This window comes from Triticum dicoccoides, chromosome 3A (genome assembly GCF_002162155.2).
Source record: "Triticum dicoccoides isolate Atlit2015 ecotype Zavitan chromosome 3A, WEW_v2.0, whole genome shotgun sequence".
NCBI classification, from domain to species: domain Eukaryota; kingdom Viridiplantae; phylum Streptophyta; class Magnoliopsida; order Poales; family Poaceae; genus Triticum; species Triticum dicoccoides.
The window spans coordinates 365,395,001-365,412,261 of record NC_041384.1 but is presented as its reverse complement, the minus strand read 5'-3'; the positions used below and the strand labels follow the sequence as shown (position 1 = coordinate 365,412,261).

General features: G+C 42.4%; 1 protein-coding gene and 1 long non-coding RNA gene across 5 annotated transcripts; both read right to left on the bottom strand.

Annotated features, from left to right (window-relative positions):
• Positions 1 to 2,705: 2,705 nt before the first annotated feature.
• On the bottom strand, positions 2,706 to 6,978 carry LOC119268200. Of its 4 annotated transcripts, none has more exons than XR_005132991.1 (7): positions 6,794 to 6,978; positions 6,401 to 6,688; positions 6,166 to 6,306; positions 5,442 to 5,657; positions 4,744 to 4,926; positions 3,533 to 4,650; positions 2,706 to 3,018 (listed from the first exon to the last, which is right to left on the bottom strand). XR_005132991.1 is itself a non-coding variant. In XM_037549778.1 (4 exons), exons 2-4 carry the CDS (start codon positions 6,704 to 6,706, stop codon positions 6,074 to 6,076), a joined length of 450 nt encoding a protein of 149 aa, XP_037405675.1. In that variant the 5' UTR covers positions 6,707 to 6,712; positions 6,794 to 6,978; the 3' UTR covers positions 5,975 to 6,073. The 4 variants fall into 4 exon arrangements, 1 of the variants encoding a protein (XP_037405675.1); XR_005132992.1 differs by having other exon boundaries at positions 3,533 to 4,663; positions 5,466 to 5,657; XR_005132990.1 differs by having other exon boundaries at positions 5,466 to 5,657.
• Positions 6,979 to 10,954: 3,976 nt separating this feature from the next.
• Positions 10,955 to 17,255, bottom strand: LOC119268199. Its single transcript, XR_005132989.1, has 6 exons — positions 16,862 to 17,255; positions 16,603 to 16,785; positions 14,157 to 15,415; positions 13,157 to 13,430; positions 11,854 to 11,961; positions 10,955 to 11,258 (listed from the first exon to the last, which is right to left on the bottom strand). It is a non-coding gene; the product is annotated as an uncharacterized LOC119268199 (long non-coding RNA).
• Positions 17,256 to 17,261: the final 6 nt, after the last annotated feature.

Here is a 17,261-nt window from a genome sequence, read left to right as displayed (position 1 = left end):
GGTGGGCACAAACCACCTAGGCGCGCCTGGGCCCCCAGGTGCTGCTCTGGCCCATCATGGGTGTTCTGGTCCATAAAATTTCTCCAAAAAGTTTCACGATTTTGGACCCCGTTTGATATGCGATGTAAAAAACAAGCAAAAAACAACAAATCGCACTGGGCACTAGGTCAATAGGTTAGTCCCACAAAATGATATAAAGTTGCTATAAAATGTTTGTAAAACATCTAAGAATGATAAAATAACAGCATGAATACTTCATAAATTATTGATACGTTGGAGACGTATCAAAGGGCTCCTTGCCGGGCCCAAAATTGCAGCAGAGTTGGGAATCAAGAAGCTGATCATATGAGGAGATTCATAGCTTGTGGTGAGACAAGTCAATAAGGATTATCAAAGCCCATTGATGGAAGCATATGTCAAGGAAGTGAGGAGATTGGAGGAGCACTTTGATGGGTTGCAAACAGAGCACGTACCCCGTGCGGAAAACGGCATACCTGATCACCTGCCGAAGTGTGCCGCGCAGAAGCTTCCTGTGGAACCAGGAACTTTTGTCTCCGTCTCTCTCAGCCCTCCGTGTCACCAGCCACAATGCTCGGAAAAGGAGAAAGTTGGACTACGGTAAGCCTCTCCCAGTAGAGTCGTTCACTACCGGCAGAGAACCTGTCGAAAACAACTCCTCACAGCCTGCCGGACACCCCCTCCAGCCAGGCCCATGGACCCTGTGAACGAGGTTGGTGCTCCCGCAGCAGAGGAGCTGTCGCTAGTCCTCGTTACTGAGCCCGAGGCTCCAACTTGGGCAAGGTACGTCGTCCGCTTCCTCCAAACCAGAGAACTTCCCGGCGACCAAGATGAAGCTGAGAAAGTATCCTGGAGGGCCAGTATGTATAAGTTTGTCGATGACACTCTATACATAAGGAGGCCCAACAGTGTGAAATTGAAGTGTGTCTGCCGGGAGGATGGAAAGGAACTGTTGGCTGATATACATAGAGGAATGCGTGGCTCACACATTGGATCAAGGGCATTTGTTGGGAAAGCATTCCGACACTGACTATATTGGCCCACAGCCCTCCAAGATGCGGTCGAGGTCGTCACGACATGTAAAGCCTATCAGTTCCATTCCAAGAGAACACACCTGCCTGCCCAAGCCCTTCAGACAATCCCTTTATCATGGACATTTTCGGTCTGGGGGGTCGATATCCTCGGCCCCTTCCCCCGAGCAATCGGAGACTTTGAATTCTTGTTGGTCGCTATCGACGAGTTTACAAAGTGGTCGGAAGTGACTGTCGTGAGAAAGGTGACTGCTCAGTCAGCTATCAAGTTCTTGAAAGAATTGGTGTGTCGTTTTAGAGTTCCGGCAACGATCATCACCGACAACGACACCCAATTCACGAGCCACAGCTTCATGCAGTATGGTCGTACCCTCGGATGCAAGATCTCATTCGCCTCTGTGGCACACTCCTAGAGCAATGGACAAGCTAAGAGGGTGAACGTTGAAGTGCTATGTGGACTTAAGACAAGAACTTTCAATACGCTTCAAAAGCACGGTAGGCGGTGGATCGAGGAGCTGCTGGTAGTTCTCTGGTCCCTCAGAACGACACCTAACTGAGCTACCGGGAAGACTCCGTTCTCCCTAGTCTACGGGGAAGAAGAAGTTATCCCCACAGAACTCATTACGGGTCCCCTCGAGTGCTTTCCTACGACGAAGTAGCGCAAGATCAGCACCAGTGTGACGACGTTGTGCTACTCGAGGAGAACCGTCTCCGGGCTGCTACGCGTACTGCACGCTACCAGCAAGCCCTGCACCGCTATCAGAGCCGCAAGGTTGATGCCCGGTGTTTTGAGGAAGGTGACCTTGTCCTTAGGCGCATTCAGTCCGCCAAGGGTACAAACAAGTTGTCACCGAAGTGGAAAAGCCCTTACCGAGTGGTACGAGTCACCAGACCCGGCGCTGTCCGTCTGGAGATCGGAGATGGCACTCAATTGCAAAACTCATGGAATATTGAGCATCTCCGTAAGTACTACCCGTAAGGCGCGAGGCTGCCGGGCACTGCCCGGCAGCCGCCCTTTTGTACAGGCCTTGCTTCAGCTGCATGTAACCCCTTGTACAAAGACGAGGCAATGACCCCGTGCACTACAAGAAATATGTCAATTTGCAACCATCACTATTGGTCATTCAAAGGTCATTGTTTTTCATCTGCGATGTTTTTGTGACCAAAAACAGAAGGTCAAAATCTGGCGGTCGTAAACTGAAATTAACGACCTTCTCTGTGGGAAGGTCATGGAATTTCACGACCAAAACAAAAGGTCGTTGATTCTATGACTTTCTGTTTTGGTCGTTAATTCTCTGCCTAGGCCATGTTGAATCCGACGTGGCAATCTGACGTGGCAAAATTGCGACCAATTGAAAAGGTCATTGATAAGATTCAACCCGGTCCAATTAGGTGTCTATATGGGCCGAGCCCAACAATTCAGCCCATTTAGTATTTTTTTCCTTGAATGTTTTCAGGCCTTTTCTATCATGGGCCTTTACGTTTCTGCATAGTTCATTTCCTTTTTGTTTCTATTTTCTATTTAAGTCGAGGCCTGCTTATAGTATTTCTGAATAGCTTTTCCGCCCAGGTTATTTTAGGCCATGGCATGTTAATAGTGCAAGTATATTTGAGCCATGGCCACTATCAGGTCCGGTAAGAACATTTTCTGGAGAATTTAATGTTCAAGTAAAATGTACACAACACATTACAGGAAAATAGCACATACAATAGCAGATAAAATTTCATTTCACTCCTACAGCTCACTACATCATAGACAGTACATGACAATCCTTAAATTTTTTACTAGGCCGTAGACGAGTACATCTCATTTCAAATAGACAGTACTGCTCTTGGAAGCAAAATAGACCGCCACACGCCATGGTGTGTCATCTAATTCGATCTGGCCCCAAGTAACCAGCAGCGCTGCTTGCTCCCTTGGCCCAGCTCCTTCCTGCCGAGGATGGACGAGACTCGGATGCGGAGCTCCCTGCACATGACATATTGTGTCAATGCTTGCAGCAATAGAAGAAACTCACATACCATAGAACTTGCACAGTAGTGTATCAACACCCCAAAGATTGACTGAATTGAACGGTTATATAACCAAGTTAGAGATGGCAAAAGTTGTAGGTAAATAAACATCCATAGAGCTAACATGTTGTATTTCTGTAGAAAGAAGCATCAACTCACTATTCTACACAAAAAGCTAGACCATACATGCAGAGACACCAGAACGGTACATAGAATGAAGCACATGGCTAGTACTTGCTACCCTGACATTTCAGGCATTCTAGTGTTTAGGAGATTTGACTTCCAGTAGAAAACTAAGTCAATCAACAACCCTAGCTAATGATAGCAAATTAAACTATATACTACCAGGCAAGACACAAACTGCTAGTCCTGATATGAAGTGCAAGGATCTTCAGTAGTTGAATCTAACACATAGTCATATATCAACTAGTAGTAAGGGGAAAAAAGAACCAGGAACAGCGAGGTTATACGTGATCTTCTTGAGCCTCTCAAGATCATCCTTGAGCTTCATGTCGATGGCGTTGGAGACGACCTGGGCGAACTTCCCGTCCTTGTAGTCCTTCCTGTTCAGGAACCAGTCCGGCACCTTGAACTGGCGCGGGATGTGCACCACCGCCATCAGAAATCCCTGTCATTTTAACATCCAGTTTGTACATACACTTATTACATATTAATACAAAGGGCCAACAGCAGCCATGCTAAAATCCCTATGAATGTTCATAGGAAAGCTTTATAAGCATATGAAAGTTCCAATTTGATCAAAATTTCTACTAGATTACCAGTGTTACAATTTATTTAACACAATGACCACCACTATCACAACATGATGTTTATTAATATCTTAAGTGATCTTAAATAGCTAGCAACAAAGCCTACTGCAACATCTTAGTCAATTAAATCACATACGGTGGTGGGACTATGATTAACCAAAACAGTGCAAATCAATCTATTATAAGACAACATAATGCTCATTTAACAAAATATCAACACCAAGCACTCATTCAACTGCACCAAATTAACAGTACCATAATCTGTATGGTTAATTTTCAAACACACATGTGAAATCATATTGTCAAATGCATGCACATATACCACTAATATCTTTGCAGCAGCATTTGCCAGCCATTTTACACATTAAATTAGATTAAGAATGTGAAGCAGTGCATCTCCATTTTCACGACACTGAGAATGGTAGAAGAAAACAAAATCGACCAGGTTACAAAGAGGTAGCAAAGTAAGCAAGCGAGCAAGCAAAACCCTGCAGCTCGAACAATTTCTAGCGGATCCAGTGGCCTTCTTTGCACTCATCTGTTAAATGAAAGACACTTGAACACAAGTCTAGGAGCTAGAATCAGAATCTACATTGAACTAGATAGGAAACTAATCCAACATACAGAAGGCATGTGGGGTATAAAGATTAGAGACTAGAACTAGATTAACATGTAGCTGCCACAACAAGAATGATTAATTCCAACAGGATAATCAGGTCCATATATTTAAGTCAAGCCGGGAGCATGGAGCAGCAATAGCCTTCCCACTTCTGTCTTGTCCATGCCAGGAGCTTTCTAGCGTTCGAAACCAGCAGTTTCTGTAACAAGTAACTGAAACTATGTAAATGTAAAGAAAAAGAAATCTAAAGGTGTATGAGAGCACATCAATCAGATTCAGGATTCGGCTATACCTCCTCGGACAACCTTTTAGATGGTGACTTGTCAACATTGATGGGTGGCAGCGTGGACCAGTGAGCACCCGCGAAGAGAGGAGAAGAAGACATCGCTGCAGCATGCTGTGTGCAACAACCCGATTCTCCTCATGCATCGCATAAATCACCAGAAGTTGAGAAGAGCCCCTGGCTTGTCATAACCTGTATGGTTATATGTAATTTTTAATTCCAACAACTATATGTTTTGAGTTGTAATAAACAAGTAGATGTTTACTCCTTATTCTCCTTTTTTTCTCAATTGCTTGGTGTAACGAACTTTGTTGGATAAAAAATATTTTGAAGTGGCAGGTCATGTTATAAATAAGAATAGTTGAATACAAATAATCAAGCTACACAATATTACTATGTTATAAATCAGACATGGGTTAGACAGAGTAATGTCTTGTGTCAGGATCAGATTGCATGGCAGGACTACAGTATATAGGAGATCCAGGCTTGGATAAAGCAGTACTACTTCAGAAGTAGAACAAGACAACATCACTAAGAAGTAAGAAGATAATCAGAACCAAGTTGCTGTTGGACGGTTGACAAACAACATCTTATAGAGGCAATTCTGATTACTGGTTGAGCATGCACATTAACTATTAGCATGTGCTGATATGCAGCATCGTTTGAACAGGGTACAACCTGGGAATTTTTAGCTGTTTCGTAAATACCTAAGAGCAGCAGTCTCCTCTAACCTTGGACAAACAACATCTTACAGAAGCTGACACAGAGACACAGCGAGACAAACGTGCAAGGGTTGGCATCTTCTTTGTAGCAGGAAGAACAACAGCTTAGGACTTGGTCTTGAATGGGATCGCTCTGATGACCACCTGCTGGTAGACGGCGGCCAGCGTGGTGCCGATGAAGGGGCCGACCCATAAGATCCACTGCAAAGTCGAAATATTTGAGGAAAACAGTTAGCACAAGCAGAACAATGCTAAATTATTTCCTAGATAGCATTTTTTTGAAAATCATTTCCTAGATAATATTAATCTATAATGGACACTCAAGTCACTATCCTGCTACCAGAAGGCAACAGTGGTTGGGTGCCACGCTAAGGCAAGTCTCGGCATTTCCCTTGAGATCAGGGTAGACTTTCCATATCTGAATAACCAGCAGATGATACACTACCATCATCAGCTATAACTGCTCGATTATTGCAGCTACTGTCACATTGGTTCACCAGATTGATAAACTTCCCAATCTCACATCGGGTAATTAGGTGTGCAATAGAGAGTACCTAAGCATCTGCATCAACTTTAAGTTACTTCTGAATGCTACCACATCCCTGCAGTTATTACCACTACTGCAGAAAACAAGCAAGGGCCATGCTTTCAAGTTCAGAGAAAGGAAAGGAGGGGTGTTTGGTTTCAGTTTCGGTTTTAGTTCACTCACGTGGTCTGACCAGGCGTGCTCCCTGTTGTAGATGATAGCCGCGCCGAGGCTCCTCGCCGGGTTGATGTCGGTGCCGGTGATGGGGATGGTGGCCAGGTGGACCAGGAACACCGCGAACCCGATTGGCGACGGGGCAAGGATCTGTCGACGTTCCACGCACCATAAGTGACCATTAACCAAGCACGGTAAGGAAATTTATTAGGGGGAAGAACAGAGCGGCAGTGATGGTACTCACGGGAACGTGGGAGTCCCTGGCGTTCCTATTGGCGTCGGTGGCGGAGAAGACAGTGTAGACGAGGAGGTGCCGATGATCACAGCGCCGAGGCCGGAGCCCTTGGTGTAGCTGGGCGCCACCACGTTGGCGCCGCCGCCCTTGCCCATGTTCAGGCCCTGCTGGAACCCCTTCACCACGCCGGCGCCGCAGATGGCGCCCAGGCACTACATGATGATGTAGAACACCGCCCGAGTCAGCGACAGCTTCCTCGCCAGGAACAGCCCGAAGGTCACTGCCGGGTTGATGTGCCTGCCGGCACCCATCCATCCCTTACTAGTTAGAAGCTAGCACCAGCGCCACAAAGAAGAAAAACATATTGTAGGAAGCAAGCAGAGAGGAAGGAAGAAGCGGTACCGGAGATGCCGGCGGTGTAGTAGACGAGGGCGAAGGGAGAGGTGTGGCAGACCGGCGGCGAGGGGAGAGGTGGTGGCGAAGAGGGAGGCGGCGACGAGGGGAGAGGTATGGCAGAGAGGGGGGATCTGAATCGGGGGAGTGGGAGTTAGGGTTTGGGAGGGAGGAGCGGAGGGAGTTACAGTGGTGTGGGATGGATGGATGGATGGATGGATGCCATGTCGTCGATTCGTGGCACACACCTTTCCACCAAGGAGAATTTAAATTTATTTTCTGAGTATAGAAATGGGTTTTTTAAGAACATATGAAATCTTTGGTGGAAAATTGGATCATATTATGTGAAAATGCTCCAATATTGTGCACATGTGTGTATATTGGGATGGTTTTTTTTTTCTTTGCACAAAAAACATTTTTCAATTTTTGGAGTGGCAATAATCGGGTTTTTTGTGAAGGACTTAGAAAATAGTTGTTGCAAAATTGGATCAAATAAATTTTCTAAAATACTAGGACATATCTAATGCACAATTGACCAAATAGTTGGGTGTCAAAAGTTTCGACCCACCTCTGGTAAAAAAGAAAAATTTACGCCTATTTAGTTGGAAGCGGGTCAAATTTGAACTACAGCTACCTCGTAGTTTGCTGTTTATTTTTTTCAAAAATCATTTCTAGGTACGTAACTATCTATTTAATCACAAAAACATCAAAAGTTTCCAATATTCAACCACTAGCTAGGAACGATCATACCCGCTGTTTTGACCGCATTTTAAAACGGGCATAAAAAATCAAAACAAATCAACAAATTGGAAAATCTTCGCATTGTGTCATTACATGTGCCCAAGTTACCAGGAAAAATAATAAACTTGTAATACGACAATTATTTTAAAAAAAATGTTCTCAAAAAAGAGCTATCATGCGTGAAGAATCATCGCTTTCAAGCCAAAATGATCAATCTTGTGGCCACATTCATGGCATATTTGTTCAAATGCTCTAATATTGTGCACAATGGTGCATCTTGGAATTCCAAACAATATTTCCTAAGAAAGTTTTTAGTTTCTTTGCACGGTAAATTCATTTTCCATTTTCCGAGTGCCTGAAATGAGTTTTTTTTGTGAAAGACCAACCATATACTTGTTGCAAAATTGGACCAAATCAATTTTATGAAATACTAGGCCATATTTAATTCGCAATTGACTATCAAAAGTTTTGATCCACCTCTGGCGAAAAAAACAAATTTCCGCCGATTCAGTACGAAGCGGGTCAAATTTGAACTACAACTGCATCATAGTTTGCTCTTTATTTTTTCCAAAAGTCATTTCTAGGTACATAAGTATCTATTTAATCAGAGAAATATCAAAAGTTTTCCAAGATTCAACCACTAGCTAGGAACGGTCAAGCCGCCGTTTTGATCGCATTTTGAAACAAGCATAAAAAATCAAAAAAATTGAAAAATTAAAGAACCTTCGCATTGTGTCATTACATGTGATCAAGTTACTAGGAAAAATAACAAACTTGTAATACAACAATTTTTAAAAAAGTGTTATCAGAAATAAGCTATCATGTTTGAAGATTCATGGCTTTCAAGCCAAATGATCAATCTTATGCCCACATTCATGACACAGTTTGTTAAAATGATCTCATATCGTGCACAAGTGTGAATCTTGGAATGGTAAACAATGTTGCCAAAGGAAGTTTTCATTTTCTTTGGACAAAAAATTCATTTCCCATTTTTTGAGTGCCCAGAATGAGTTTTTTTTGTGAAGGACCAACCATATATTTGTTGCAAAATTGTACCAAATCAATTTTCTAAAATACTAGGCCATATTTAATTCACAATTGACAAAATGGTTGGGTGTCAAAAGATTTGATCCACCTCTCGTGAAAAAGACAAATTACCGTTGTTTTAGGAGGAAGCGGGACAAATTTGAACTACAACTGCCTCATAGTTGCTATTTATTTTTTTCCAAAAATCATTTCTTGGTACATAAGTATCTATTTAATAAGAGAAATAGCAAAAAAATTCCAAGATTCAACTACTACCTAGGAACAGTCATTCTCGCCGTTTTGACCGCATTTTTAAACGGCCATAAAAAATTAAATAAAATCTAAAAATTGGAAAACCTTCGCATTGTGTCACTATATGTGACCAAGTTACCACGAAGAATAATAAACTTGTAATATGGTAATTATTTTTAAAAAGTGTTCTCATAAATGAGTTATCATGTGTGAAGATTAATGGATTTCAAGCCAAATGATCAACCTTATGGCCACATTCATGGCATAGTTTGTTCAAATGATCTCATATCGTACACAAGTGTGAATCTTGGAATGGAAAACAATGTTGCCTAAGGAAGTTTTCATTTTCTTTGGACAAAAAATTCATTTTCCATTTTTCGAGTGCCCAAAATGAGTTTTTTTTGTGAAGGACCTACCATATATTTGTTACAAAATTGTACCAAATCAATTTTCTAAAATACTAGGCCATATTTAATGAACAATTGACCAAATGGTTGGGTGTCGAAAGATTTGATCCACCTCTTGTGAAAAAGATAATTTTCCATTTACTCAGGAGGAAGCGGGTCAAATTTGAACTACAGCTGCCTCATAGTTTGCTATTTATTTTTTCCAAAAATCATTTCTAGGTACATAAGTATATATTTAATAAGATAAACAGCAAAAAAATCCAAGATTCAACTACTAGCTAGGAACGGTCATTCTCGTCGTTTTAACCGCATTTTGAAACGGACATAAAAATAAGAATAAATAAAAATTGGAAAACCTTCGCATTGTGTCATTATATGTGACCAAGTTGCCAGGAAAAATAATAAACATGTAATATGGTAATTATTTTTAAAAAGTGTTCTCATAAATGAGCTATCATATGTGAAAATTCATGGCTTTCAAACCAAATGATCAACCTTATGGCTACATTCATGGCATAGTTTCTTCAAATGATCTCATATTGTGCACAAGGGTGCATATTGGAATGGCAAACAATGTTTCCTAAGGGAGTTTTCATTTTCTTTGTACAAGAAAATCATTTTCCCATTTTTCAAGTGTCCAAAATGAGTTTTTTTTGAAGGACCTATCATATATTTGTTGCAAAATTGGACCAAATCGAAAATAAATCTAGATGAAGTGAAAGGGAAACAAGCTAGGCACAAATGCAAGAACACAAAACAAAGGAACTTCATCTAGAATTGGTGGGCGACAAAGTCGCCTATGTTAGAGTATATTGACTGAGGAGCCAAGTGCGAACACTTGATCGTAGGTCATACTCAGCGTTTAAGCTCAAAATGGGGTTGCCATTTTTCGTTTAAGCATTTTGATGTATTCTCATCTTGTTGAGCTACTCTGCCCCATGTATTGGGGTAAAGCTTCTCTAAGATGGAATAACATACCTTGGGTGGTGGTGTTGATGTTGATCATGTGGTTGAACTTGTGTAGGTTGCTCAAGGTTGTTGTAGCTCATCAAGAGTTGGGAGCACTTCTTGTAGTTTTGAGTTCATCTACCTACATGGGTTAGTCTTGCAAGGAAGAGCACTTATGTATCCAAAATGACAATCATGAAATATGATACGAAATGAAATTTGACATAAAGTAATTGTCAAAGGATATTGAAAGGATCCATGCACTACAAAAAATATGTTAACTTGCAACATTGTTTTTCATTTCCGACCTTTTTGTGATAAAAAACAGATGGTCAAAAGCCAAAAGCTTACCATCTTTAATGGAAATTAACGACCTTCTTTCTGATAAGGTTGTTGAAGGCAACGATCAAAACAAAAGATCATTGATCCTACGACCTTCTGTTTTGATCGCTAGCTCTCTGCCCAGGCCACGTCGGATCCAACGTGGCAAGCTGACATGGAAAAATTGCGACCAAATAAAATGATCATTGATAAGAATCAGCCCGGTCCAGTTCGATGTCTATATGGGACAAGCCCATTAATTCAGTCCATTTAATATATATTTTTCTTGTGCTTTGATTACCTACATGGGTTTATCCCAAAAATTCGGCCTTTTAATTTCTTTGCCTGGCCCTTTTGATGGCAAATTTTCTTTTTGGTAATGTATTCTCTGGGCCGTTTCTTTGCTGGGACTCTCACGTTTTTCCTCAAAAATAATTGTCCAATATATCTTGGGACTGTCCCAGTTCTGAACAAATTGATCCAATCCAAAAAAATTATTATACCATTGACATTACAACACATCACACCGCAAGCTATCTTGGGCCTAGCCCACTTCTGATGCATTTTCAAAGCAACGTGCAATGTTATAGGAGCCCAAAATATGATATTGCTAATATTACAAGCATTCATTCTAGCAATACATACTTTACATCCCAGGAACAGTAAGTGCCAAACAAAACTATTCTAAGAAAAAGACAATTAGAACAGAAATTTAGACGATAAGACATAATAGAAGTTCCTATTGTCCTCCTCCTTCAACATTTGAAAGCCTCATTCACCTGGCAGTACAACAATCATGAGTGATAAACTATATAGCAGCAAAAAAATGTTGAGACGATGCAAAAAATAATACATAATAGTAACTACACATGGTATTCGGGTACAGATTCATTAGTCATTCCGCATGTTTTAGCAGTACCGGTTGGTTAAATAGCAGCACATAAATAGGTGGACAACCAAGCACCCCGCTAGTAATTACAAAGCAGCCACCACAGTAGCATATAGGAGTATCATGCAAGCAGAGTTCAATGAATTGCAGATATAATAATACGAATGTGCACCTACATTTTCTTTCTTTTCCTGATCCAACACCAAATCACATGATTGATGGTGAATAGTATACTGACATGTGCAACTCTTAACTTACTATACTATTAGAAGACGATTAGAAGACGTGAAAATTCATTCAAAATGTTTACAATACACTTGAGAAACTAAATTGACCTACAAGAACGAGTTCAATCAAAATCCAGGCATGTGAAATTTTAAGCACCAGTAGAACAGATATACAAAACCAGACCATGATCACCATGCATCAGGATTTATGGTTCTAGCAAAACATCAAATAGATGGGGATACACGCAGCAGGCATACCAGCTACAAAAGTAAGAGGTTCATATGCTCCATGAACTGGAGGGAATATACAGGATGGCAGTTGTGTAGTAGCTAGGGACGAGGAGGATGAGCTTGGTCCCATTTTACCTGAATGGTAAACAAGAAAACAAGTTATGGCAGCAGAAGCATCATGATTTATTATTTATTAAAGGGATGGTGGAAGAAGGTCCAGCTACTAAAATAAGAGGTTGCCAATTGACAACAAGCATGACATTTATACAGTTCATAAGGTCAGCTGACTATTAAGGGCTTTCCCTTAGATTACAAACAATGATGTGTACAAGGCAATTCAGCATTTAAGTTGAAGTTGTTCATTAGCAAAACAGAACATGATATATACTAAACAACTTGGATTGGTAATACACAACTCAATTAGCTATTAATACAGCAAGCATGACATGACAACGACTGCTTGATCGATTTGATTAAACATGTGTAAAGTAGCAACATGTATTGACAATGTCACGAGGCATGTGAAATTTTAAGCACCAGTAGAACAGATATACAAAACCAGACCATGATCACCATGCATCAGGATTTATGGTTCTAGCAAAACATCAAATAGATGGGGATACACGCAGCAGGCATAACCAGCTACTAAAGTAAGAGGTTCATATGCTCCATGAACTGGAGGGAATATACAGGATGGCAGTTGTGTAGTAGCTAGGGACGAGGAGGATGAGCTTGGTCCCATTGTACCTGAATGGTAAACAAGAAAACAAGTTATGGCAGCAGAAGCATCATGATTTATTATTTATTAAAGGGATGGTGGAAGAAGGTCCAGCTACTACAATAAGAGGTTGCCAATTGACAACAAGCATGACATTTATACAGTTCATAAGGTCAGCTGACTATTAAGGGCTTTCCCTTAGATTACAAACAATGATGTGTACAAGGCAATTCAGCATTTAAGTTGAAGTTGTTCATTAGCAAAACAGAACATGATATATACTAAACAACTTGGATTGGTAATACACAACTCAATTAGCTATTAATACAGCAAGCATGACAAGACAACGACTGCTTGATCGATTTGATTAAACATGTGTAAAGTAGCAACATGTATTGACAATGTCACGAGGACCTAATCAAGGTACAAGACCGCAAGAATGCGTCCCAGACCTAATGCTCTCAGCATCCTGACAAGAGAAGCATGCATCTCATGGACCGGGGAATCAAACCCCCCCGCAGCGAACATAGCAGATCTGGAGAGGGGAGGGGGAGGGGAATGGCTCAACTTGAGAACATAGCAGATCTGGAGAGGGGAGGGGGAGGGCCTCACCTTGTTGCAGACGTTGTTACAGATGCCGTCGTCCTTCTTGTGGGTGTGGCGGCCGGTCTCAGGCATCATCACGGCCAGGAGGAACCCATCGTCAGAGCAGACAAGGGGCGTGGGGTAGGAAGCCCTCCAACTCCAAGTCGGCCACACGCGGGGTGGGGCCTCCTCCAATGGAGTCCGCGGGGTGACGGAACCGCGGCCGCCTGGACTCCATGTCTGAAGGAGCATGGAACACGGTGTCACAATTCCTCTTCTGCCTCTCACTGCCAATTGGTGCCTGCCAAATAAATTCAAATCATTGAGTTGACAGTTACGTGTGTTGCTCAAACTCTTGGTTCAAACAAGGCAAGGTAAAATCATCTGAACAAAATCTACAGGGCACAGATGCTAAAGATGGAAAATTTACAGCTAACCCAATTGAACCTACATTAATAGAATATCGTAATTAAAAGTGAACACCCATTTCAGTTAAAATAATATTCATGATATACTCCTACAGTCCTACTACTTACGTAAATTTGCTAGAACTACATTTAACCTACAACAATGATACATACAAAATATATAAGAGAGCACTCGATTCAGCAAGAAGATACAGTCGATATATCAAGATTTGGTATATGCTCCAATCTCTGAAGATTTCTATGTGCAAATCTGCAGATTCAGGTGTAGTAATTCAAACCCTACGTAACTAAAGATTTTTTATAGCAAAAAATTTCTGTGCAAATCTGAATATAACAAACACAAAGTGCATTCAGGATCCACTTCCCAACATCCAAATTCACCTAAGAGGTCCTAAAATTAGCACAACTAGAAAGTACAGAGATAAGAACAGCAATGCACACCCAAGACTAATCAAATTTGCATTCCTGCAATACTGAAGAAAAATATAGATAACAATGATGTATTGAGTCAAATTTGCATTCCTGAAACCAAACTAATCTAAACATCCATGAAGGGTACCAATTTCACAAAAGCCAAGACGAATTCAGGGGACACCAACCGCTTCCAATTGGCCTGCTTCAAAATTTGACTGACAGATGCTTCAAACCTCCATGAAGAGGTCCAGATGCTCCATGAACAGGAGGGAGTATGCAGGACGGCAGTCGTGTAGTAGCTAGGGACGAGGAGGATGAGCTTGGTCCCATTGTACCTGGATGGTAAACAAGAAAACAAGTTATGGCAGCAGAAACATCATGATTTATTCTTTATTAGAGGGATGGTGCAAGATGGTCTAGCTACTACAATACGAGGTTGCCAATTGACAATAAGCTCAATTTAACAACACATGATTTTGATATATTTATACGGTTCATAAGGTCAGCTGACTATTAAGGGCTTCCCCTTAGATTAAAAACAATTATGTGTACCAAGGCAATTCAACATTTAAGTTGAAGGTGTTCGGTAGCAAAACAGAACATGATAGATACTAAACAACTTGAACTGGTAATACACAACTAAATTGGCTTTTAAGCAAGTTCAGGTTTCTTATGCAAACAAGGATGAGAGATCTGCTCCTAAAATAACAATGATATGTGCAGACTTGGAGAATGACATGAAAGGCTATTTACTACTCCATAAGTACACAAGCAGTATTTGCATCGGTACAGCTACACTAGCACATAGTACAAACATGGTATCACAGACATTCTCTAGTTGACTAGCACCCAAATATATACATGCACCAGTTCAAGAAATTCATGACTTGGACAGTGTATTAACAAAAAATCAGTGTCACATGGTAAGTGATTGAATTTAAGTGAGAACAACTTGATTCTACTAGATATGTGATCCTTGGCATTCAAGAGAGAAACTAGACATCACAGAGACAAGAGTAAAGAGAGGGGAGTTCCCTGGATCTTGATTGTTCTTCTCTCTGGTCCCAGTTCCGGGCTTGAGAGAATCAGCAGCAGCCCCGTTGTTGGAGAAGAGCAGCGGCTGATCCTCGGAGATCAGCGGCAAGTCGTCAAGGAGGCGTCATGGTCAGAATAGCGGTGGTTGTTGGAGAAGATCTACGGCGGACATCAGAGAGCCGCGGCGAACGGCGTCGTTGTTGGAGCAGAAGGAAGGCATCACGCAAGGAATCAGACAATCATCCTATGGCAACTGGTTGGCTGCGGGAGTCCTCACTCCCCACAGGTGAGATCTGCTTTGCTCTTTTCACCCTAGCTTCTTCTACCACTTCGACAAGTTGATCCTTTCATACTTTTGTGGATTTGCAGATGAAGCCCTAGAAGGAAATTGTGCCTTTGCACACCAAATCTGCATGAAAAAGAGATATTATTTATAATGGTTGTTGAGCAATAATAATTATGAAAATATATTGCTTAAGTGCATCAAGGACCGGTAATCAATATCATAACTGCGATGAAACTACATAAAATGTCCTTTGAAATACTATGCAAATGATACTGATCACATGCACACCAAATCATTCAAAAAACTAACTACAATTCTCATCAGCTGATCAGCGGATCAACGGATCAACAGAATATGGAACAGCGAGCACAACATGACAACTAGTATATGTATTGCGGGCTCTTATTAGTCCACAACCGAGTGGATTTTCAACCATATTGTAATTATCAGTGTCAGCAAAAAAAAGACATAATGTGAATGTCTTACAGCTAAGAGGTAGCGGCAGAGTCAGACGCATCAGCCGCATTCCAACCGAGACAAAAGATATACTAGGACCAGTGGCGAATCTACCCAACAGGCTTCAAAGGGCTCGAGCCTACCCTCCAAAACTGGGTAAATCCTTTTTACTACTAGTGTTTCTTGTGGACCCCCAACCCAACTCATTCTTTAGCCAACAAGCAGAACCTGCGTAGTACTCGCATCGCATTGAACACATGTTATACAACTTATGCTAGCAGGAAGGTGCGCCCAGCCAAAGACCAAGGAGGCCGAGAGCTGCCCAGGAGCACACCGGCTGCTGTTCGGTCTAGGCCAGACTACCTGAGGAAGGATGCCACCGTCCATGCCATCATGCCATTGATATCCATCCACTGCAGCCAACATCAAAGCTTTTCTTTTTGTGACAGATTTGAACTGTTGATTGCAACAAGGACAAAAACTCATGTTGATTTTCAAAAGAAGAGAAAACGTGTAATCCATGAACCAATACCTACTTCTAGTTATAAACTTGTAATCCATGAACATTTTCTTCATGTGGTTGAGATGCCCGGGCATGCCCAAGTCGTCCTTCTCACGGAGGGAGGAGGGGACGAGCAGCCATTTGCTGTAGCTCGCTCATCATTTAATGAGACTCTAACTGAGATTCTAGAGGCGTTTATTTAAAAATGGCAAGGCTTATTTGTGTTCAGTTAACTGCACGAGATAGTGTATTTTTTTTGGATAGACTGTCAACGAGAACTTGAAGATAACACCGCAGAGTTAAAAAAAACTAGTCTCAATCTAACCTCGCTGGTGACAGCGAGGCGGGGTACCTTGATTGGCGACGGTGGGAGAAGGCTGAAGGAAGGTGATGGGGACAGGAAGAAGCGGTTGATGGTGGCCGCCGTCTTGCTGGCCCTGCTGCCGCTGGTGGTCTTTACCATCATGGATGGCCGGCAAGCAACCTCCATGCCAGTACAAATGGCCTTGGAGTGGAGACGAGGTCTCTTGTGCACCTGTGTATAGAGAACCGGCCGCATCATGGCAGGGGAGGGAGCAAACCAAATCGGGACTGAGGCGCAGAGAGCAGACCTTTAGGACACGACGCCGAGGACGGCCAGGACCCACAACCGGGGCACGCATGAATCCAAGCCTCCCGGCACCAGCCACGGGCCAACGCCATGGATCTCAGCGACGGGCGTGACGGTGGCGGTACCGGGTCATGCATGCCTGATCCGAGGCCAGTGAGGCGCCTATCGGATCTGGTCGGAGCGATGCGAGCCCCTTGCTGCGTGGTGCCGTGTGTCACCGATGAATGCTAGAATTGGGTGGCACATGTGGCAGCGGCGTGCAGTACGGGAGAGAGAGATGGGTCATGAGAGAGAGGCAGGGGTGGGGGCTCCAGTGGATCTGGCCGGCGATAGTGTTCGGAGGGCAGGGAGGGAGGGGGTCAAGGCCGGCGGCGAGCGGCGTGGATGGCGGTTAGGGGAGG